Source organism: Diabrotica undecimpunctata, chromosome 4 (genome assembly GCF_040954645.1).
Source record: "Diabrotica undecimpunctata isolate CICGRU chromosome 4, icDiaUnde3, whole genome shotgun sequence".
Lineage (NCBI taxonomy): Eukaryota > Metazoa > Arthropoda > Insecta > Coleoptera > Chrysomelidae > Diabrotica > Diabrotica undecimpunctata.
In genome coordinates, this window is record NC_092806.1 from 115,070,281 (window position 1) to 115,096,788 (window position 26,508).

The 26,508-nt window shown below is 32.4% G+C and overlaps 2 protein-coding genes across 3 annotated transcripts in view; one reads left to right on the plus strand and one right to left on the minus strand.

The window, feature by feature from the left end:
- Positions 1-26,508, plus strand: part of DAAM (disheveled-associated activator of morphogenesis-like protein) — a 524,757-nt gene that overhangs the window by 50,995 nt on the left and 447,254 nt on the right. The gene's annotated exons all lie outside the window — the stretch shown is intronic.
- LOC140438913 (uncharacterized) lies at positions 114-25,726 on the minus strand. Its single transcript, XM_072528547.1, has 3 exons — positions 24,850-25,726; positions 23,805-24,312; positions 114-333 (listed from the first exon to the last, which is right to left on the minus strand). The coding sequence occupies exons 1-3, from the start codon at positions 25,724-25,726 to the stop codon at positions 114-116; spliced, it is 1,605 nt and encodes a 534-aa protein (XP_072384648.1).

Here is a 26,508-nt window from a genome sequence, read left to right on the forward strand (position 1 = left end):
CATATATCTTCTGGAGTGGCTTCATCTCCTAGAGTACTAACAGGACCTTTTAATCTTGGTAGGGTTATGAGTATCTTATGTTGTGAAGTTTCCGATCTTTCCCATAATAGTACCTACTTTTTTCCAATTTCATCCTTATTCTCTTGGTCTAATTTTTCATCATTTGAAAGAGATTGTTCATTATCATCACTTTTACTTAAAGGTGGATATTCATGTTCTTCTTTGATATCATATCCATCTTCTATATCAGACAAGTCAGATTCTTCCTCATTGTACCATCTTAAAATAGTACTTTCAAAATTGTTGTCTAATGGTTTAACTTTTTTTGATGTACTATGAACCAAATCCATATAAAAATAACATGTTTTACACAAAAATCTTTAATTAAATAACAATTACAAAACTTACCTTAGCGATGAGGTGGAGTCACTGAGCCTCTGATTTCTAATTTTACCGTGTTCACAATACCCTAGCTAAATACCCACTGAATACCAATAACTACCAATTAAAAATAGTACCAATAGTGACTTGAAGGTATATGAGCCTGCGCAAGATTCAAGGTCACCGGAAAAAAGTTACAACAACTTCTAAAGTACTAGGAGTCTGCGTGAATCCAGCTTATCGGTTACGGGTAAAAATTAACTTTATTTTATTAATATAACATATTAATGGGAATAAATGTCTAACTACTAATAGGGGAATGAATTTAAGACATAAAGACGTTCCGGTCTATAAGAGTGTTTAAGACGGAATTATTTCACATACCTTTTCTTTTTAAGAACAAATAAGACAGTATATACACGCAACTACCATTTATATATCTATTTTGCTAATTAACCTTCCAGTTGACCTTTCAGTAACAAAAATAGTCTTCTGGATGCATTTTGTTTAAATTTCAATAAAATAATCTATTTAACATTACTTATTATTATTGACATATTTTGTTTCTATAAAATGTTTATTTACGTAGCACAAAAAAGAGTCTACAATTTTTGTAATAGTTTAATTTATTCTCTTTTTTACTAAACAAATTACAATTAATTTAAAATTAGAACATAACATATCAGTCTTCAAGAATTATCGAATTATATTCAACAAAAATGAAACATTATTTCAATAAGACATTAAAAAAATATAGAAGAGATGACAAAAAACATAATAAAATTAAGCCGGAATATTGTTACAGTCATTGCAAATTGGATTTACATGTTCCAAACCAGAGCTGTAAAAGATACTTTTTAAAAGTATCTAGATACTTTTAAGATACTTGAGGCAAAAAGTATCTTAAGATACTAAGTATCTAAGATACTTTTTTGTGAAAGTATCTAAAGATACAAAATACCGGAAAAGTATTTAGAGTAAAAATATCTTAGATACTTTCAAGTATCTAAGATACTTTTGAGTATCTAAGATACTTTTAAGTATCTAAGATACTTTTAAATATGTAAGATACTTTTATGTATCAAAGATACTTAGATGCTTTTCTAGTATCTAAGATACTTAGATACTTTTGTAGTAACTAAGATACTTTTAGGGTATAATATAAAGGTACTCGGTACTCTACTACTCTACAGTAGATTGTCGATACTTTTGTTTTAAAAACATCATTTTAACCCTTTAAATTATCATACAATTTTAGTTTCGGCCAGCAGGTACTTTGAAATGGTATACTTTGGGCTTTGGGGTAGATAAGAAATAAAAGACGTTAAGTTATTACAAACTAATAACTATGTAGGTATTGAAAACAAAAATCCAACATTAAATTTTCAAAACAATATAAAATAAACATAAATTCGTGCGTTAAAAACAGCATAAGATCCATTATGCATTAAAAACAGAACATTCAACATAATTAAATTTTTAAACAGAATAGGATAAAATATAAAAAATAGTAACATTTTGGTAGCTATAACCAAAGTTAGTATAACCACTAGCTTTTAGTAAAACTAAATTTTTAAAAGTATGATCAGACAAGGCATGACGTCGGGGTGAATTAATAAAAGTTGCAAAAGAAAACATTCTTTCAACAGCTGCAGAAGAAGGTAATGGCGTATTGAACTTTTTAAATAATTGTTCTATAATATTATATTTTTTTAAAATCCGTATGTTGGTTTCAGAATCGGCCAAATATTATAATAGTTGCAGCTCAGCTTGTCGTTTATAATCTAAATCAGTATAGCCAGTGTTTTCGTTTTGCGTTTGAAGATCGGAGTATTCGGAGTTAATATCAAATTCAAAGAAGTCTTCTCCCCCGCTACGGCCGGCGCGACAGGTCGAAGCTTGTCGGATCATGAAGAGTATCTATTTCTCAGGTCCTGAGTATCTAAGATACTTTTAGTATCTAAAGATACTTTTAAAGATAAAAGATACTAGATACTTTTAAGAAGTATCTAAAGTAAAAGTAACTTTTAAATGAACCAAAAAGTATCTTAAATAAAAGTATCTAAGATACTTTTAGTATCTTAGATACTTTTTTTATCTTTTTACTAAAGATACTTTCAGCTCTGTTCCAAACAAAGATACTTTTTACAAATTGAACAAAACTAGTTCGTTTTTCGATTCTTTTTCCATCCACAGTCACTACACCTCCCAATTGCTCCCGGAGTTCTTTAAACTGGCACGACATCTTCATCCAAATGACAGATCTCCTTTAGTCAAATCCTTATTGTCTTAGGTATATAGACATTTTGGCTTCGATTGTTCTGGTGGTTGTACATAAGGATAAATGCTAAATTTGTGAAAACTTTTCGTCGGGTCTTTGTGGAATTTGGAATGTTACAATAATTATAAATTACAAAGGAATTTATTGCTGTAACATTTAAAAGGCTATACAAAACAACCATAGGCCATCTTCTACTACAACGCGCCACCTCATATTGTGCGCATAATTTATCTACGGTATCAACACCGCTTTTAGTGCTGTTATATGCTAATATGATTTCCCGTTTTTCAATTACAAGATCAACGCCGTCCCCATAGTGCATAGTGGAATATAACAGAACGTGTTATATTCCACTATTCACCATATATATGAGACACTAGTGTTCCTCTTGAACCAAACCCAAATGTACTAGAGCCAATAGGTCGTCCTTGATTGTTAGAGAAATATGCAGGATTTTCTCTTCTATTTACTTTTATTGTTCCCAAGAGAGTTAAACCATTTTCCTTCAAGCTTATACCAAGATCAACGATGGTGTATCAATTGTCGGTCGTAACATTTCTCTTAGATCCGTAGAGATGTTGATATGCTACTAGGGTCCAGATAGAATGGACCACCCCCTTGGTTTTTGCCAACGTATACTTCCATGTTACTGGTATAAAATAACATTCTGATTTTCGTTCCACGTGGTAACAAGATCTCTTATTGGCGCTAATTTATCCAAACTAACTCTTGTATTGATATTATCAGTGCTTATGTACCTTAGTAAATTTCTGAATCTCGTGATGTTCATTGTCAGTCGGAAAACCTCTATACTAGTGCCGTCTGTTTTCCACAAGTCTGTTGTATTAAGGTGACTTGCCTTTCTTATACCTGCAAGATATAAGAGACCTAAAAGGGCACGAATTTCATCAATGTTTGTTGGTTATATATCTCGATCGCGACTAAACTTCTGCTTTATATTGACCCAATCAACAAACATTTGCAACATATCAGTATCAAACAGATTGTTCCAGATATCTAAAATAATTGTTCCAGATATCTAATAATCTGACACATTGTTGTGAATGCTCCCCTCTAAGTTTTCTTCTACATGATCATCTTCTCCCGATTCCTCTTCATCATCATACTCATCACCCGTCGAAACTTCTTTAAAAAGTGCTAACAATCTTTTTTGCTATTTTTCATAATCCATAATATCTGAAAAATAAAGTTTTATGATAAAACAATTACAAGTCACAAAATTCTATTACTTCTCTACTAGACGCACACGGTCCACTGCACCGGTTTTACAAATTACAGACCTACAGTTCGAGCATCACCACTGCAATGATAGTCAACGCAGTCGATAAATCTACCTATCAAAAGAAGGTACAGAGCCGGAGAAACTCGAAAGCTTCCGATTGACTTTAGAATTGACCGTCATTGACTCCCACCGGTCCCACCGCAACCGCGACCTCCACCGCGCACATCCATGTATCTTGGGTATGTCCCTACCGTTAGGGTTATTAATTATTAGAAGATGGCAACATGTCCCGACGAAATCGATCAGAATGGTGACGAGGTCAGGATTCACAGAGGATTGTCGAGCCAAAGATGATGATGATGAAGCAGTAGATTTAAACTCATCTCATTCTAATAATTTGTGTAGTACTTAAAATTAATTATCTTGAGATAGATAAAATAAACCTAAATAATTTATTTTGACTTAACTAAACGAACAGCAATACAATTTGGCATAGTCGTTCTACAGAATTTCGTCCCTTTTCACATAAAATTTTATGACTTCAAATTGCTTCAGTCAATACCTCTGCAGTTTTTTATTGCTCCGAGGGGATGTATTAGTAATAAAAGTTGGATAGGGTGTAACTGTAACTGATTATTTCAATGTCTGGATTATATTCATTGTGGCAAACATTACAAGGGTGAATTTTGTTCACGTGTATGGGTTTTAGTTATGACCTATTTGTATACAGCATCGGCAATATATACTTTATGGTGGGTATTGAGAATATCTAAGCTTAGTAAAAAGCTACAACACTAAAAATAATTAGTAGCAGAAACTTCTAAGTAGCTTTAAGTAGCTGAATATATATATATATATATATATATATATATATATATATATATATATATATATATATATATATATATATATTGTTATGATTGTTTATTTTGACTTTAATTTTAGTTTATTGAGCCAATAAAAAAGAATTTATTAAAAGTAAAGTAATCCTTATAATACCTGTGTTCGATGGATTCAAAAGATTTTCTAGTTGTCTTTTATCGGGGAGAGAAGAAAGGATAAGAATACAGATATATTATATTACAAAGATTTACGTTTCTTTATTTTATATGAACGAATAAAACAATTATTAAATTCTGTCGTTATCTTATCAATCAGCATACAAGAAAATAAATCAAATTTTTATGATAAGATTATAAAGCTACATACATTTATATTACGTGAAAAACCAATTTTACTTAAAATTTTCTTTACTTGAAACAAAAAAACAACAAAACTTTAAACTTTTGATTAGCCTAACAAAACCTCAGTTCTTAAATTTGAATGCTAATGACCATGATGTCGAAACGATCCTTCACAGATATAAAATTCAATTATACAAACACTTACAACTTATTTTCTTCTTGAGTTGTATGTTGGAAAATACCCAGAAAAAGTCCAGTCTCCTCAACGATGTGATCTCTCCTCTTTGGCACCTCGGCTCTTTCTGAACGTCTCTGCAACCCTCCTGCAGACTACACAAAAAACACCTGATTCACTTCTCCAAACTCAGCTATTTATTTATGACAGCAGGACCTCCTTTTGTCAACTTGATGCCGTAAGAATACTTTCACATATACTTTATAAAACGCCCACGGTAGATACAAGGACCTCTTTTAATCTACTTGTTATCTCCTTCTTCAAACTATTCACTTCTTTTCGTTACGCCGGTATCCAAACTCACGAACCACACCCTATCTTGAGACAAACGACTGTTTCCTTTCGATGACCAAAATATGACTAACTTCTCCTGTCTCATGATCGACTCACAAATTCCCATTTAAAAACGAACGTCCAATCAAAAGCTCAAATTGTGTTTACCATGATTTTGGAAAAGCCTAATTTCGGTTCAGAGAAAAACTAAATAGCTTACTTTAAAATTGGTTTTTTCAATACATCATTTATACCTATTTCAAAAGATTAGAATATGGTCATTTAATACTTGACTATACAAACAATGAAAAGATTAACTTACAGGTAAAATGTCTTCTAATTCTAAACAAAGGTTTTTTGATAATTTTGTTTGAAACGGAAAAAGGTCGTTTGCCAAACAAATTTCTATTCTTATCTACACTAAATCTTATCTTAAATTAATATATACATTTTTGTTTATAATGATATCTTAAAATTTTATTCCGATGGATATTTTTATTTATTTTTCTTTGGTTGGGAAAGAAGAAACATAACAATATATATATTTAACGTAATTATTTCGACCAAAAAACAATTTATAAATATGTTGGAAATATCGGGTATGTGGTCTATATTAAATAAAAATCTTTGTTTTTTCTAAAGCTCAATATTTCGCCATTTATTTAATAGCTTCATCGGGAGTAACTGTAAAAAACAAACATTTCAAAAACACTGACGTACACTTAGATTTACAATACTTACAGAAATTAAAAGATTATACACATAAATAAAATTGAATATTAAAATAACATTATTGTTGATGAAACTGTACATTTAATAAAATGCATGTTAAAATTTGAAATAACTTTGAGCACGTTCGTTAACAATAAATAAGATGGAACAAGTAAAAATTATTTCAAAATGCAAAAAATAACAATGTAAGAAAAACATTAGAGGAATAGTATTTCTTTAATTAATTATTAAGGCTAGTTAGTATGATCATCATCATTAAGGTGAGTGTAGTTTTAAATTTTGTTTAATATATTGCAATATATGTTGCTTAATTGCCCCGTGTCTGTTTTATAATTTAAAGTTTGTTTATTTTTGTTAATGTGGTACATCTCCAAAAATAACCTACTTTTGTAATTTTCAGTCTGTGCCAAAAAACGAGCATTGTTGTAGTCTAACAGATGACCGGTGTTTTTGTAGTGCTCGACAACTGCGCAAGAATTTTTTCCTAAGCGGCAATCACTTTTATGCTGTGTGATACGTTGTTTTAGCCACTGCGATGTATGGCCAATGTAGCTTTTTTCACATCCTAGACACGGTATTTCATATACCACATTACTCCTATATAAGATTGGTACTGGGTCTTTAATTTTAGAAAAAAGTTGTTTGCTATTTATGGTATTGTATTTAGCTATATTAATATTGGACACATCTTTAAATATGGATACGACAGACTGAGTTAGACCGTTAATAAAGGGGAGAGGGAGAGGGTTAGACCCTAGCAAAAATTATGAAAATGCCATACCAGAAAAAAGCTAGACCTACAAGAAGAGTATGATAGGCATCAAGCGAGAAAAAAAACTGTTATGATATAAAGGAAGCTTCCAGTCCGTTACTTTTGACTTACAAAACGTTTTGTAACTTACCCAATTACAGATATCTAGCTTCTATTATAGTGGGAAACTAAGTGTATATAATTTAACAATTTATGACGCATCAAAAAGAGACAACGAAACAACGGAGAAGAGGCAGCTCCGAAAGAGGCATCATTTGTACAATTCTATTTTGAGCCTGCTTGAAAGTATTACGACCCTTGCTGTATTTTCGAATACTTGCGGAGGTCAAAATAGGAATCAGAATGTTGCGGCAATACTTTTGTACTCAGTTGCGACTACTCATTTGGAAGTAACAGAACATAAATTTCTTGAGTCTGGTGTCATACTAATGGATTGCGACTCAATGCACTCTGCTATAGAAGCAGCCCAAAACATGAGGATGTGTTTACAATGCACCAGTGGAAAAAATATTTGTCACTGCCAGGTCTGACCGCAACGGAAGTAAACCGTATATAGTGAAGGAGCTGAAATGTGACAATTTTTTCGACCTTCACAACTTGAATTCACTTATCACTTAGCAATAAAGCTTCTTACTAGCTGTTCTGATTCTGATGTAGTGTGAGGGCATTTTAATATTGTAAAATATTAGTTTTTATTTTAAACTACGTTTTTTAGTCTCAAGTAGCTTCCTCCAAAGTTCCCAGCAGAACTTATACCAGCAAGTGCATTTTTAATTGGCCCATTGGGAATCCGAAAGGGTCTTTTTCAAAAAAATTTGCACATACCGTTTGCTTAATTCCATTATTTTTTAAGTACCTAATAAGATTGACATTTCACGTATATGTAAAATTTGTTTCACTGTGTTAATTATAGTTTCTGTTTACTTTTTATTGTCACTTCCGCAAATCCTTCTGACACGCCGGTTATCAGCTAACTTTCAGTATTCTTTGGCGATTTCAACGCGAGTAGTCTCTTGAAAGGATCTGTGCATTTAAACCGACAAGTATCATAGTTCACGGGCTTTAGTAATCTTGAAGATTGTATACCTCTTTTATTTTTATAATTGTGCACCCATGCTTTAAACAAATAATTCATTACCACATATTTTTCGTTAAGTCAAAATCATAGTCCTACGGTCTGATAAGACCGAAAATATTTTGATGAAATTTGAATGAACCTTTTGGATAATTTTATAAATATACCTTCTACAAAAAAGTCTTTATACTTCAATTGTATTTAAGATTATGGTGTACACAGTGGCGTAACTACAATTCAGGAGGTCTGGGGCGGAAGTAACCGAAGAGGCCCCTCTCTCATTATAAGAAAAGGCTAAAACTTACCTCCATATAGGAACTACCTAAATACAACTTTAAAATTTAAAGATAAAATATAATAAAATTTACACCTACACTATGCTAAAAATTACTTTTTTTTTTTTACCGCATCAACCCTTAGGGTTATTAGCGGGTGGTATATCTTTATTTTAGAAAAGTTACATTTAGTATATTATTAAAATTTACATAACAGTTTTGTAAAATACAAACATTTTATGTTATGTTACATTTTGTTATACAGTTTACAATTTTTGATAAAATTTATTGTATTGCTGATGTCTTCTTTTAGAGTTTCTTTCAAATTGTGTTTTAGTTTTGCCGTCGATCTTGCTGTTGAGTACACTGGACAGTCTATCATTATATGTTGCACTGAAAATGGTATTTGACAGATGTGGCAAATCGGCTGAGGGTCCTTGGAGATGATGTATCCATGTGTAAATTTTGTATGACCTAGCCGCAGTCTGTTAATAACTACTTGGTCATGTCTTTTAGCTGGGAGCGGTAGTAAAGCAGAAGTAACATCTGGTTTGATACTTTTTAATTTTGCTTCTGTTTGGTTCCATTTTACTTGCCAGATTTTGTTCATGTAAGTTTTTATTAATGTTTTTTGGTCTGAAATTGGTATGTTTTGCATAATAGGAATTGTCATGTTATTGATAGTTTCTGTTGCTGCTTTATCAGCTGCTTCATTACCCTTTATCCCAACATGGGATGGTACCCATAAAAATGTTATGTTTTTACCACATGTTTGGGCATTGTATAGCATGTCTTTTATTAATGCTAAATTGGCATGAGTAGGATACATCTGCTTGACACCATTTAAGGCACTTAGAGAATCTGATATAATAAGAAAGTTTGTATCAATGCTGGTACATTGGTTCAGTGCGTTGAAGATTGCCTGCAGTTCTCCAGTATATATGCTACACTCCTTGGCTAGACGGGTGACAGAGGTGTTGTCTTCAAAAATAGCTGCAGCAGCTACACCATTACTGCTTTTAGAGGCATCAGTAAAAATTAGTTTGAAATCAGGGTATCTGGAGATGGTAGACCGGAATTGTTGTTGTATTTCAGAAGGATTGTGTGAATGTTTGGGATAGTTAAGTAAGGTAAAATCTACTTTTGGTATTTGAACTTTCCAGGGAGGAGACTGGCATCTGTTTGTAAAAGTGGCTCTCAATTGATGTATATCGAATTCAAATCGATTTATTCGTTCATTGAAAGGTAAGTTTCTAGGGCAATAATTTGAGTACAGATTTGGAGGGTTGCTCCTTATTAGGCTTGTTATAAACGGGTTTTCCTTTGCACTGAGATATTTAGTAGCACAACACATTGAAAAATATTGTCTTCTGAGAGTTAATGGCGGTTCTCCTGCTAGGACTTGAAGGCTGCTAATTGGCGTGGTTCTGAAAGCTCCGAAAACTATGCGTAATGCTGTGGATTGGATGATGTCCAGTTTGTTCATTTGAGTTTTAGTAGCAGTTTCGTAGCATATACATCCATAATCTAGTTTGCTTCTAATTAGAGCTTGATATAATCGCAGAAGAATAATTGTGTCTGCGCCCCATTTGTGATTGGAAAGAACTTTTAGAAGATTTATTCTCTGTTGGCATGATTTAATTAGTTCATTTATGTGCGATGTCCATTTTAGTTGAGAGTCGAATGTCATTCCCAAAAATTTGATTTCGTTGATTGTTATAAGAGTATTTCCGTTAAGTTTTAAATTTAAGTGGTGTTGTGTTTTTCTTTTGTCAAATATTATTACTTTAGTTTTTTCGGTTGAAAATCTCAAGCCTATATCTAAAGACCACCCTTCTAATTTATTTAGTGTATTTTGTAATATTGATGCAGCTGATTTTAGGTTTTTACTTCTCATATATATTACAAGATCATCGGCGTAAAGGTTTGCTTTTACTGGAAGCATAAAATGGTTAGATACGTTGTTGATTGCTATTAAGAATAGCAGGGGGCTTAATACAGATCCTTGAGGGATACCATTTTCCAGTGATTTCTTAGTTGACATGACACCGTTTGTTTTAACTTTTATACTTCTGTTCTCCAGGAAGTTTTTGGCGAAGGCTAGGAATTTACCATCTATTTTCCAACTCTTCATTGTTTTTAAGATGTGATATGTCCATGTGGTGTCAAATGCTTTTGTGATGTCAAAGAAAATTGCTATTAATTTTTGTTTATGTATAAAAGCTTCGTGTATTTCAGATTCTAATGCTATAATGTTATCTATTGTAGACCGTTCTGATCGATACCCACTTTGGATGGATGTAAGGAGATTTTTCTTTTCTAAGTACCATTTTAATCTTTTGCTTAGAATTTTCTCCATTATTTTACAGATGCTACAGGTAAGAGATATTGGTCGATACGAAGAAGATAAGTTTTTTGGTTTATTGTCTTTTAAAAATGGTATTAAAATTGCTTCGAGCCTGAGAGATGGAAATTTATGGGTCGAATAAATTTTGTTGTAGATCTCTACTAAAGTAACCTTCGCGCTTATAGGTAGTTTTTCTATGAAAATTGGTGGTATGTCATCAGGTCCAGGTGAGGTATTTTTGAGGTTATTAAGACTTTCATTTAATTCATCAAGTGTTATGGAAGTGTTTAGTGGATCAGCAGTATCTTCTATATTAATTTTTGATGCTTCTGTTCTTTCTTTGTGTTCTAAGAAATTTGGGTGGTACTGCTGATTGCTTGAATACAACTGATAGTGTTCTACTAAAATTTCTGAGATTTCGTGTTTGTCTGAAGTTGTTAGATCATTTGTAGTGATTGTGTCAATATGGTTAAATGTTTTTGAACCTTTTATTTTCCTTATTTTTTGCCATATATCCCTTATGGGCGTAGACGAGTCAATTGACGACACGTAATTGGCCCAGCTCTCTTTTTTTGCTTGTTTTATTAAAAATCTAGATCTGGCCCTTAAAGATCTAAAATTGTTTAAGTTATTAGGTGTGTTAAACTTTTTGTATATATTAAAAGCATGTTTTGTTTGCTTTAAAGCGGATGCGATTTCAGTGTTCCACCAAGGACGAGGAGCTTTTGTGATATTTTTGGTTTTTCCTATAGAATCTCTGGCTGCGTCTAAAATTATACCATTGAAAGATGATAGAGTAGTGTCTATATTATCTGATATAACGAGATTTGGTATACGTATGCTTACTAAGTTCGAGTATTTTTCCCAATCGGCTGACTTTAATTTCCAAGTTTCATATGGTGTTGTACAGGTTTTTTCATCTTTGTCATGAGTAATTATTATCGGAAAATGATCACTGTCGTATAGGTGGTCCAATGTATTCCACTGTAAAAATGGAGCTAAAGTTGAATCACTGATAGATAAGTCTATGGAGGAAAAAGTGCCATTATGTGCATTGAATCTAGTAGGTGCTCCTGTGTTTAATAAAACTAGTTTTATGTTATTAATTGCTTCTAATAATATTCGTCCATTTTTATCTGTTCTTTGTGATCCCCATGCGATGTTGTGACAGTTTGTGTCACCCAAAATTAATTTTGGAGATGGAATTTGTTTAATTACATTTTGAAGTTCTAATAGAGTAGTTTCGTCAGGATGTGGTAAATATACGTTGCATATGTTGATTTTAAAATGATGTATTACCGAAACTGCTACTGCTTCCAGATTTGTATTTAACGGAATTTCTTGGGATTGGATGGTTGAATGTACAAAAATTCCGACTCCACCACTGGATATTTGCTGTACTGCTCGATTTTTTGTATAGGGCATATAATTTTTTAGTTTTGCTTGATTGTTGGAAAGACGAGTTTCTTGAAGACATATTATTAGTGGTGACAGTTCATTGATTAGCATTTTAATGTTTTCAATGTGGCTATAATAGCCATTCAAGTTCCATTGAAGAATGAATATAATTGGACTATTGAGATAAATCGTAGTCGCTTTCTTCAGTGAGGGAAGATTCATTTGTTGGATTTATTTTCTTTATAATTCTTGTGATATTATTTTTCATGCGTCTATCATTTAATTTTGAGTGAACCATTTTTAATAAGGTGTATAAGCCGTCAAAATCTTCTGTATAGTTTTTAGCTGTGACTTCAGGAAATTTTGATCCTATTGCGTTTATCACGAAGTCGCATAATTCAGAGAAATTTAGCGTATATGAAGGAGATGATGTCATTAAAATGTTTTCAATTGGTTTTAATGTGGCTTCGACATCTAAAGCCTTTTTCTTTTTTTTGTGTGCGGATTTTTTTGGAGTTATGAAAGTTTCGTTTAGGTTTTTAGTTTCTGAGATTTCAGGAGAGGTTGAAATTTGCCTTTTTGCTTGATTGGTTGTTTTACTATTATTGCTGTTAGCTTTAGTTGAAGGTATGCTGTGTACTATAAGCGAATCATTTGTCGTTGGGATATCTGCAGAAATAGGGTTGAAACAGTTGGTTGTATCATCTGAAATATTTGTTGCTGAATTATTCTGATTTATTTCCATGAGTTCGAGTTCTGAGGTATAAGGATCTTTAAGTGTTTCTGTACCAGTTGATGTTGATGTGCAGTTTTCTTCTTTGTGGCCAGTAGTATTACATCTAGAGCAATTTAAACCATCTAGGGATAGGAAGATTCTGTAAGGAGTGTTGTCATAGGTTATTAAGATTGTATTTGGAATTGGTTTGGTGATTATCGGAGAGACAAATATTTGCCGCCTAAAGCTTAAGACATGACTATACTCAGACTCGGGCATGCCAACTTTTAAAAACGTTAATTTGGATACTGCAGTTATTTCTAGTTGTTTCAGTTCTTCTTCTAAAATACTGTTCGGAATGCTCTGGCAGATGTTTGATATTACTAGTCTCCTTGCTGGCGTAATAAGTCTTCGAATTTCTATCTCATTGCCTTGGATGAGTACTGTTTTATGGTTGTTTAGTAAGGTATCTACTATGCTAGTATTGTTCAAGTAAATACAAACTTTGTTGTTAGCTATTCGTGATGCAAAGATAACATTTTTTGGTGTGAGTAGAGACCCTATGGCTACTATGTATTCATGTATTTTAATACCTTGGATAGCTGACAGAATAATGGCTTGTTCTTTTGAAGGAAAATTGAAGTTGCTTACTGCATTGGAGTATGTCGATGTTGATGATGTAGTAGGTATACTAATATTTTCAGAATTATCCATTTTTAATTTTTGTTTTCTTCATTTGATAAAATTTTTCTAGAGCCGGTCTTGTATCGGCTAATTAGTTCGACTTGTGGAAGTTGCCAAAAAACCAGAGACTGGATTAATTGATGTGTTGTATTGAATTATGGGTTATGTATAATATTTAATAATATTGAATTTGTATTAAATTGGTAATGTACTCACAGTTTATGTTTTGTTTGAAGAAACTTTGTTGTTTAAATACTCTATTTAGCTAACAATATTTTACGTTTCTTGATTATAAACCACTGAAAAGTTAGTTTTAGTAAGAGCAGATTTTAATCGGCACTTTATCAACTAAACGCAGGGTTGGAATCTCGAATTAAACTTTAAAATGTGGAGAAACTTTAAAATGTGTTACCACACTTTTCAAAAATTACTTTTAATTGAACTAATCTGGTTTAATTTTATTCATTATCCAAACAATAAAGCAAGTGGTAACATTGACAACACAAGATTATTTTGTTAATATTCATAATTTAATTTATTTCAGAGTTTTTACATACAAACATTTTTTTTTCTTATTTTTTTTTCTGAAAATTGTTGATTATTGATTACTTTGTCGAAGTTGATGTTGTTTGCTACTTCACGTTTAATCGAGAACATTGCCAAACTATTTAGCCGGATCTGACTCGTTGTGGATCGTAAATAGCTTTTTATGAGTTTCAAGTTTGAAAAATTTCTTTCATTAGAGACACAAAATGTTCCAAAGACATTTGGAACAGATTCCATTAGGTCCATATCAAGAATAAACTGTTTCATCTTCAATGTAGTCCAATTTCTGGCCTCTATATTTATTCGTGCAGCTTTTATATGGTGGCGAAGTCTTTCGATTTCATTAATAATTTTTTGCTTATCGAATCCTGGGTCACAGTCATCGATTAAATACTCGACCTGAACGATTTTGAATTTTTCGAATACAGCCTCCATTCTTTACATTCTAGTTTCAAGTTCTTGGTGTAGCTTGTCCAAAAACTCAAGCATACGTCTTTTAGTTTCATCTTCGATAAATAGTCGGGCAGCTTCGGCTTTTTCTCCAGGCATTATTTTTTTTTAAACGCCTCCTACTTTTTTTTCAAGGGAGATTCCCATTTGATCACATTTCTCGAAAGTATACTGGAGAGCCTTCGTGACCAACTCATATCGACTGTCTTACAGAAAGACTTTCAAACTCCAAACTTTGGAGTTTCATTACGACGTTTTCAAGGCTTAAACACTCCGTCTGTAAATACCTCTCTGGGTTATTTATTTCTTGCAAAATGTACCCCCATAAATGAAGGAATACAGGAAATTTGAAATCACAAATATTCGAGAGTAAAATTTAAACAGACATGTATTTGAGCATAACCTAATAATAGGAAACACATTCAGTGAACAAACCATTAACGACAAATATACATTTGTGGCTGAAGTGAGAAATGCGAAAAGCTTAATCGACTATATAGTCTATACGAGAAACCTAGAACAAAATATAAAAAACATCTTAACGGAAAAGGAACCCGAACTGTCTACACAACACATGATAGTCACTGCAAAACTGGAGGATGAAAAAATGGAGGAAGTGAAAAGAAAAGAGTACAAGAAAGTAAATGTAAACAAACTATGGATAAAAAGTGTGCGAGAATTTTACACGGAGGAAACTAACAAAAGACTGAGACAAATAGAGTGCCAAAAAGAAACATGGACAATGGAAGAAAGATGGAGTACATACAGTGAAGTATTAAAGACAACAGCAACTGAAGTGTGTGGAATCAAAAAATATAATAAACTGTTGAAAAGGCCAAGATGGTGGAATAAAGAAGTGAAGACAGAAATAAAAAAGAAGAAAATAGCATAAAAAAATACATCGAAACGGGATTAGAAGAAGATAAAGAAAAATACTATAGGCAGAGACGATCGGCAAAAAAGACAGTCACACAAGCGAAAGCAAAAACATGGAAAGAATTTGGAGAAGAACTTCAGGACGAATATATAACAATTAATAGAAACTTTTGGATGACAATACGACACATAAGGCAGGGAAAACGAAAGGAAATAAACGCAGTAAGAGATACTTCCAACCAAATACAAATAAGCCCAGAACAAATAGCTAGGGTATGGAAAGAATATTATGAGAAAAAATTTGATACCGAAGTGATAAACGAAAACAATATAATCAATGAAGGCGAAGAAAACACAGAGCCAGAGCAAATAAGTAGAGAAGAAGTAATAGAAGGATTATCAAATATAAAAATAGGCAAGGCAGGTGGAGATGATGAAATTGAACCGGAAATGGTAAAACACATGGGAGAAGAAGGAATAAACTTACTATGGAAAATATATAAAGAGGCGTGGGAAAAACAAACAATCCCTAAAGACTGGCAGAACAATATCATCGTGCCAATATACAAAAAAGGAGAACATGTAAACTGCGACAACTATAGAGCAATATGTCTGTCATCGGTATGCTTTAAAATATATACGAAAATAATAGAGAAGAGACTGAGACAAGAAGTAGAAATAATATTGGGAGAAGAACAAACGGCATTTAGACCGGGAAGACAGATAAATAACAACATATATATCATTAGAAACCTAATAGAAAAAAGCATAGATACGGGGGAAAAACTAGTATTAGCATTCATAGACCTAAGAGCAAGACATATTATAGGGAAATGCTTGAGGAAAATAAACGTACCTAATGCATTGATAAAAATTATAGAAAGTACTTACAAAGAGGTAAAAGGAAGGGTACAAATAACAGAGGAAAGATCGGAAGCATTTAATTGGAAGAGAGGTATTAAACAAGGAGATAGTCTCAGCCCTTTGCTATTCATAATAGTAATGAACGAATTGATAAGAAACACTAGAGTCAGAACTAATCAACTACAGACAATAATAGGTTACCGCAGATTACAACCGGTAACAATAGAGTCCTTAATGTATGCAGACGACATAGTACTAATAGCAGATTCCGAGAATAAAATGCAGAAACTAATGGATATATGGGTAGAACAAATAGAAGAACTTAAAATGGAGATAAATGAGGAAAAAAGTAAGATAATGATAATCAGCGGCAAAGGAGATAAGGAAGATAATCAAATAAAGATAAAATGTAAAAACTCAGTATTGGAAATAGTAACAACTTACGAATACCTGGGAAGTATAATAACTAATGACGGAAAAATAGACTGGGAAATAACAAATAGAGCAAAGAAATCAAACAAGTTATATTATGCGTTAACCCCAATAATGGGAAAAAGAGAACTTGCACGAGAAACAAGAATAAAAATATATAACACAATAGTGATACCGACTGTGCTCTATGCAAGTGAAAACTGGACAATTCTGGAAAAACATAAGAGCAGGATAAACGCAATGGAGATGAGACATCTAAGAAGGATAGTTGGAAAGACAAAATGGGATAGATTAAGCAACGAAACTATTGGGAAAATGGCCAACCAGGAACCGATAATGAACAAAATAGCAAAGAGACAAATGAACTGGTATGGGCATCTGATGAGGATGCAATCCAATAGAATAACAAGAAAAATTTATGAAGCAAAAAACATCGGAAAAAGAAAAAGAAGCAGACCAAGAAAAAAATGGATACAGCAAGTAGTAGAGGCGGGAAAACTTAAACAAAAATCACTCGATGAATTGAAAATAATGGCAGGAAACAGAAAAGAATGGAAGAGGTGGGTAAATGGAAATTAAAATAGCTAGCCCAAATTCGACACCCTGATAGGGTAAAAGGAAGGGGAGAAAGAAAGAAAGAAAGTATTTGAGCATAACAGTGTTATAATATTTTCCTTGTCGTCATACAATTTTTCTATAATTTGAACTAAACTATCGAAATGTTTCAAAATAGGTTTCACAGCTTCGTGATTACCACTAAATTTATTATCAGATAGCTGTTTTACAGATACACCTATAACTTCCATTAAAATCCCCCATCTATGTATAGAGGACCAGAAGGAATTATATACACTTTCTAAAGTTGCAAAAAACGTAACACAGCTAGGGTTGATTGCAAATGCATGAACCTCCACACAAATTGAGAAAATAGTTAGAGAGAATCATAGCCTTGACTCCTACAGAATTGTATGTATAATGGATGATCCAATCCATCATTTTCCAGTACATTTATACTATCATTGCTTATTCAATATTTGAATAAGCTTTTTATGTGACTGCAACGTATGTTACAATCCGTACTAATTTTTTATAAAAGAAAACATAAAGTAAACATTAAATCTATTTTATATTATGTATCAGAGTGTAGTTTTATATGATTAAAATTTTTTTTTTCGTTATTTCTTAATTTTTATTTTATAATTTTTATGTCAATTTGGAGACCCTCCCCTCCGCCCCACTAGTTACGCCACTGAGTGTAAAGACAACCACTGGAAATCCTCTAGTGGTGTTATTTTCTTGTTGAAGTTATTTTTCTGTTGAATTTAATCAAACACATCAAAATAACATATTTACTAAAACCTTTTTGTAAATTATTACTGGCTTGTTTGATGTCTGCAATCTGTTTGGAATTACGATATATAATATATTTTACTTGTGTTAAGTATGTTCAACATTTTTATTATCTTATTTATACCTACAAAGATAAATAAACGCACAGTCAACATTTTACGAGTTATCGCCCTATCCGTTATCGATACCGACGACAAAAGTATGAGACCAGCAACCTCGATATTGTCTAGACCTTTCCCGTAGAGAATGGTGGTGATTACAAGTCCTCACCCCTAACTCTTATTTATACGTCTCTTGTAGATAAAATCAATAATTTCTGTCGGAAATTACATATCAGAGGGATTTGACGCTTTCATTTCGGTCTTCTCGGCGATTAAATTACGTCTAGGGAATACGGAATCATGTTTCCTGAAGATAATTATGACAGAAAAGTAGAATATTTTCAATATGGTAAAAAGTAACGTAATCTTGATTATTTTCTACATTCGACAGAGGGATTAGAATTGATAAATAATTGGTTCTAACTGAAAGACGGAGAAGTGGAAATATGGAAATGAAATGGACTACATTACATAGTCTTACAAAATAATTTCTTAAATTATTTTGCAAAACTATTTAATTATTTAAATAATTTTTTTTAATTAAAGATTTCTAAGCAGATTACTCTAGATAAGAACAGACTTAAATCAATTGAAATGTCTGTACATCGACGTATGTTACGAATATCTTGGTTGGATATACGAAGAGAAAAGGAGTTCATCGAAATTATAAAAAAGCTAAAAACTACATATCTTGGTAATATAATGAAACACAATAAACACGACTTCCATTAGATCATACAAAAAATAAGATCGAAAGAAGACTCGTACCAGGAGGCAGATAGTGTGCCTGGCTTGACCACATACGATATTGGACATGTGTGGGCTCATACGAATTGCTAGCTGGGGGAGATCCAAAACAGAGAAAAATTTGCTAAGATAGTTACCGATCTTCGATAGGAAAATGCACTCGAAGAAGAAGAGTGAGAAGTAAATAGAAGATATTGTAGAATACAAAACAGCTCATCCGTCCTTGACACTTTAGGTTCACTTAATTCTTTTTTTTTTGTTCTATTAACCGTATCTGTACCTACCAAAGTTTCATATCTCTCTCCATCTTTCTCTCTCTCTATCTCTCTCCAATGCCGCTACAGCCCAAATCGAGCCTTGGCCTATTCCAAACTATTTCTCCAACTTTGCAAGTCCCGCGCCGACCTTCTCCAGGTTCTCACGTCTAGCAAATTTTGCGCGTCCTCTGCCACTTCATTCTTCCACTTTTTCCGTGGCCCTTCTTTTACTAACTAAAACGAACTTACTATGCTTGGATTATATACTATTATAAAAAAACAATAAATGGATCGTTTTGTTGTCATTTTTAAATGTTTCCATTGTTATAAATTTAATAAACAATATTGTTTACTATTTAATTCACCTTGCAATAAAAGTACTTTTCAAAAGATTTTCACCTGTGGTGAACTGTGGCTAAATACGATCCTGGCATCTGTCAGATTCGTCAATAAGTACATGAAATAATTCTCGAAATATCCAATACGGTAGATGACATTATATCTAATGCGTTAGAAACAAATCGAAAAACTGTGACGCGCTGAAAGAAGGCTCTGAGAAGAACTCTAGTTTTAGGATAATTAGTGATTACCTTAACCTCATAGTGTTCTGCTGACTTAAAGGATCATTAAATACTATTATGTAACTTAGCCTAAATCAGCTTTTAGACATTTTCATTTTTGTCAGTTATTTTTTCATTTTTGGCTTGTCGTATTTATCGCGATACAATATTTTTAAATTTGTTTGTTCTCCCTGTATACTTCAATCATATAACACCCAAGACGAAATTGATTGCATTACTTAATCACAATCAACCCTTTTGTCATGGAATTACTACTTACATTTAACTCAAAGGTTCCGAATATAATAGCTCTTTCATAGCGCACTCTAATCTTTTTCTCACGCCCACAAATCTCGCAGTACCCACCTCATTGACGGGTAATTAAATCGACCATTAAACTCCAGGGTTTGAGTAGGTAGAGTATTAGAGTCATTTCTAGATGTTTTTCATGGGAGAATGAGTAGTCACAGTTCGGTAAATGATATTAGGTACATTGGTAGGATACATTGTTGTTATTATATAGTGCGCACAAAAATATTAGTACAAGTACGAAGAATAAAATATCGTACGCACATTCACCCAAAAGTGGCAACACAATTTTTGACATTTTTAACAATAGGTTTTGTGATAAATTTTATTCGAGTGACTGATAAATATAGGGTGAAATTCCTAACAAATCGCTTAAGCACGAGACAAGTGTCACATTTAAAAAAAAAACTACTTCTGAGATATTCCCATTTTAATTTCACATCGGTTTTTTAATTTCAACTTAGCTCCATACAATAACAATTTACTGTAGAACCTTGGCAGTGTAGTGCTTGGGAATGGTCTTTACAACTTGTACTTATATTGACGGTAAATTACCCAATATTTTTCTAGTTCTGGCTAAAAGTGCCACTTTTCATCTAAAAAAAAGGGAAGGTTCTACAATCCTTCATAAAAGGGCCTATAGTAAGATCGAATGATATTTTTTCGAATAGACATACTTCCAGTCTTCTTTTTTCATTTATATTTGGTTTGCCGATATATGCTGGTAATATCACTTTAACTTTGCTTTTGGTTTTTCGTTTGATTAGTATGTATTATTTTTGTATATTGGTAAATGTAACTCAAATTCAATTTAACAACATTTAAAGGGTTTTTACCCAAGTATTTTGTGGCTCAAAATATGTACATCCAGATAGCACTGATGATGGAATACTAATTCCGAAAATTCGACGTTTTTTTTTCGATTTTTTTTTGTATATTCTATTTCAAACCAAAAGAAATGGACGCGGTGTATCAAATTGATTACACGGGCGTTTACGCCTATTATTGTAAATAACAACAACTTATTTTAATACTATACATTTAATACATGTCATTCATGTACGTAAGTACAGTTCCCGTCATAAAAAACTGGTACACTTTTTTTTCCAATGTAAACCTGTATTCAGACTTGACACAATGGTTCGTGAATCAATTCGTTGTTACCATCACAAATAATGGAATTGCGCTAAATCTAAATAAAAAAAGAACGTACAAAAATGTTAAAAGTTTTTATATAGGTATTATTATTATCATTAACAACAAAAAACCGTATCTAATAAATTTAATAATCAGAGAGAGAGGTGAGTTAATGCTAAAAATATTTAAAGGATCTTTAAAAGTGTGGTATTATCACAGAGAACATTGTTCTAATGTGTCTGTCGCATATCCCTCCTTTTAGCTGATTTGATACAATATTTTTGTTGAACTGGCAACGTTGCCCTAGAAATTAGAATGGCATATGTGACAAGATCAACTTACACAACTTGAAAAACACGATTTTAAGTTATAAGAGTTGTACCAGTTTTTTATGACGCGAATGGTAGGATAAGAAAACAAACAAACAAACATTCGAATACAAATCATTAACGCAAAAGGTAACTAACTAACTTTTTCTAAACTCTGACGTAGTACTCGTAAAAAGCATTAAGTTTTTTTTTTTTTTTTTTTTTTTTTTTTTTTTTTTTTTTTGGCATAGACTTTTAGTCATTCAGCCAGACTCAACATGGTAAAAGAAAGATTGTCTGAGTTTATATTAAAATTAAAATAAATATACAAAACAGGTAAACAGGGTCACTCTCTTCTCGCCTAGGGGCCCATCAAGGCATTTTTTTTACATACAACACTAGGCCACGGTAAGAAAGGAATTTAAACAATTGGGTTAGAGACAAAGGTTACGTTATTAACTAATGTATAATTATTCACATGGTTATTTTACTATCTTTTAAAAACATAACTAATAAATCATACACTGCTCTCGAGTCTAATGATAATAGGTACTGAAGGTTCCAAGGGGCTAATATGTTGTGTTTGTGTAAGTTATTTATTAATCTGGATAAAGTTATAATATTTCTGGGGCAACTGAAAAATATATGATCTAGGTTTCCTTCTTCTGTACAAAATTCACATTGATCATTATCTAAAACCTTAAGTTTAAATAAATGTTTGGGGTAACAAGCGTGCCCAAATCTCAGTCTTATGATCGTGGTAACATATTTTCTAGGTACATTAAAAAACTTATACCAAGGAGTTTTAGGAATATCTGTTTGAAGAGAAGTGTATCTATTTGGGCTAACAATGGAATATTCCTTCCATATATTATCCCACCTTTGGTATAATCTTAATTTTAAGGAAGCCAGAAAGTCGCAAGCCGTGATTTTATACGAAGTTTCTCTGCCAGACATAATACTTTCTCTTGCTAATTGGTCTACATGTTCGTTATTTTCCAAACCTATATGTGCTTTAATCCAAACAAAAAGTACATTTTTGCCCCTTGTTACTAATTTTTGTTTGATATCCTTAATTTTGTAAATATAAGGGCAACTGTACGTATTTGGCAATCCCGGTTTCCCAATAGAGGTCAAAACTGATAAAGAATCTGATAATATCACTATATGGTCCGAGTTACTTTCTGTTGCATAAAGTAAGGCCTCATATATTGCAAGAGCTTCTGCTGTAAAAATAGAGATCTGGGAGTTCAACTTAAATGTGCGTTCTATTCGTTCCAATGGAATAAAAAAAGCGCATCCAGTACCGTTTGATGATTTGGAGGCATCGGTATATATAACAACGGAGTTTTCGAATTCTGATAATATTGAGTGAATAATCTTTCTATTTATGTGTATACTGTCACTATATTTTGGTACCATGATATCTGCATTTGAACCATGATATGTTGCATATGAGATGTTTTGAAGTGTATACGTAGCTTTATCTATCTCTTTTAATGCTTCCATATTATGTTGCAGAGCTTCGCAGACTAAAGGCGATTTCTTTTTTTCCCAGTATTTAGTAGACAAATCATAGCAATTCAGAGTGATGAACTTTGTGTATAACGATTGATTTTTTATATATGTCTTTACCAGAAATTTTTCGGTCAGGAAGTTTCGTCTGATATTTAAAGGCGGTTCCAAGGCTTCCAAATACAAGGGTTGAATTGGTGTGGACTTCATAGCACCTAAACATGTACGTAGAGCTGAATTGTGTGTTACGTTAATTTTATTTAGCAATACATTACTGGCTGATCCATAAAATATGCTTCCGTAATCCAAAATAGAGCGAATATACGCTCTGTAGAATAATAAATTTACGTCTACATCAGCACCCCACCACGTTTTATTAATCGATTTAAGAAAATTTATTCCCTTGTTGCATTTGTTTAACATATCCTCAATGTGATCCTTCCAAGTCAAATGTTTGTCAAGTGTCATCCCTAAATATTTGACCTTATTTTTTAGTGGATATTGATGTTTTCCTAATTTAATTATTTGATCATTAGGTTTATAATGTCTGGTAAAAATGCAAACCTGTGATTTATTACAAGATAATTCAAAATTGTTTTTATCAAGCCATTTTTGAAGTAGTTGATAAATACTATCCAAGTTTTTGATTGCTTGTTTATATTCTTTGTGTTCTGTGTAAATGCAGAAATCATCTGCGTATTGTATGAGGTTGAATGGTATGTTATTTATTTTAATATTGTACAAATCCGCTACGTACAAATTAAACAGGATAGGACTCAATACAGAACCCTGAGGTAATCCTTTGTTTACGATTCTGGGGCCTATGAGCATTTGTTCTTTTCTTAAATAAACTAATCTGTTTGAATAAAGATTAACAATACTATCAGCAAATTGAGCTGGAATTTGAAATATTCTTGTCATTTTTTCTTTGAGTGCTGTTAGACACACAGAGTCATAAGCACCTTCTATATCAAGAAATAATGCCGGTAAGTAATTGTTCCGGGAATAATTGTTTTGAATGTCTACAACTAGGGAAGCCAATGCATCCAAAGTACCAAAACCTTTCCTGAATCCGTATTGTTCTTTGGGTAGAAGGTTCTGTTCTAGTAACCACCATTCTAGCCTAGCCTTAAGTATTCTCTCTAGAGTTTTTTGTACACAAGATAATAAAGATATAGGTCTGTAAGCTTCAACTAATTTTAGATTTTTCCCAGGTTTGGGAATAGGAACGACAATAATATGTTTGAAGGCCGAAAAGTTAGAACCTTCTCTAATTATCTGATTAAAAATATTTAGAAGTAACTCTTTTGCATTATTTGGTAAATTAAATAGCATAATATATTTGATTTCATCATAACCAGGAGAAGTGTTAGGACGGTCACTAAGGGCACAGTCCAATTCTACCATAGTAAACGGTTTTAAGAGAAAATGACTATAATTCGGATTGAATAACATTAAATCTTCGTGATTGTTCACATACGGTGGTGCAATTTTGTCGAAAAACTCTGCTATCCACGAATCTTCTAGTGGTAATGGAGCATTGACCCTTTTCCTGTTCATCCTTTTCGCTTGATTCCAAATCGAAGTAGGCGACGTTTGTTTATTTAATTTTGAGCACCAATCAACCCAGCTTTGTTTGGCTTTCGATTTCAATAATTTCTTAGCGTGTGCACTAGCTTGTTTACATTTAATAAAATTTTCAACTGATGGATCTTGCTTGTATTTTATTAATGCATTTTTTCTTTCTGCAACAATTAGATCACATTCTGCATCCCACCATGGTGAAGGAGTCCGTTTCTTACACTTAAAGGGTTTATATTGGCTAATAGATTGTGTGGAAGCTTTATTGATACAGTCTAATAAAAGATTATATTTTTCTTCTACATTTGGGGATATAGGTCCACTTTCATTTAAAGTATTCTCAATTATTTCAGCGTACATATCCCAATTAGCTTTCTTAGTATTCCATTTACTTTTGGGATATATGGTCTCATTAACAGCTCTTGGGTATTCGAATTCTATTTTTACAACATAGTGATTTGATCCAAGTGTATCAGAATCTACAGTCCAAAATGTCTTAGTAAAAATGGAAGGGGAACAAACCGTAATATCAATCATAGAATCTGAATGTCCTGGATTTCCTTGACAAGTAGGTTGACCGTTATTCATCACAATGAAATCAAGATCCTGTAGGGTCTCTACAATTTGATCGCCAATATTATCATTTTTTGATGATCCCCACAGCGCATTGTGGGCATTCATATCACCCCCAATAATGCAAGGGTGCTTCACTTGGGAAAATAAGTTTGTCCAATCTTCTATTCTGGTTTTGGTATTTGGACATCTATATACAGAGAGAAAACTCAAGTGAGTATTATCGTAATTAACTTTAATACCACAGGCAAGCAGCTCTTTATTGAAGTTTTTATTTAATTTTAATATTTCAAAACGGATACCCGTTTTTACCAAAACAGCGACACCAGCAAAACCGTCTGCACGATCTTGACGAACAATATTATAACCTTTAAAATTATATACAACATTATTTTTGAACCAGGTTTCACTTAAAAGAGCAATATCAACATCTTCTTTAATAAGGAAATTGAGTAGGCTGTTTTTATTTGCAACAGCTGATCTAGCGTTCCATTGCATAATTTTAAGTTTAGTGTTAAAAGCCATAAATTTAAGTACCTTTAAAAATATCCTCGAGAACAGTATGCAAACCCTTAGCTAACAAATTATTATCCAGTGTTTCTGCATCCTCAAATGATTTTACATTTTTTATAAATTCAGAAAAAAATTTGACTAACGAAATAACCATCTTGTTTTTTTCACCATCTATTGAACTATTAGGTTTATTGGGATTAGGTGGTAGGGGCTGTAACGGGCCAAATCTAAAAGGAAAGGTGGAGGAATCTGTAGGGGATTGTGAAACAGGAGTAGAAACTTTCCTTTTTTTAAGTGCATTATGTTCAGTATTAATCCTACTAGGTCCAGGATGAGTAAAGTTTGTTGATTTTTTCATATACGATCTTGGAATGGTAGGATGAGATGACATAATGTCATCAGATACGTTAGGTAGTTTTGGAAAATTTTCTTCAAGATTTGACAATATCGAAAATTTATTGTTACTAACAAATTCGGAAAAAGATGATTCTTTAAATCTTTTTGCTTCTAGAAAGGAGATTTTTTGATCTAACATAATGTTTTTAATTTTTTTTTGTTCCTCATAAACGGGACAACTTTTGGAGATCGAAATATGATCTTTACTTTTACAATGTATACAAAAAGTTTTTTGAGTGTCGCATATGTGACTATCATTTTTAATTTCTGCACATCGTATACAAAATTCTTGTGTGCCCTTGCATTGCTTAGAAATGTGACCAAATTTCAAACACTTGTAGCACTGTATTACCCTGCCTACAAATCTTTCTACCGGTAAATACACAAAATTAACTACG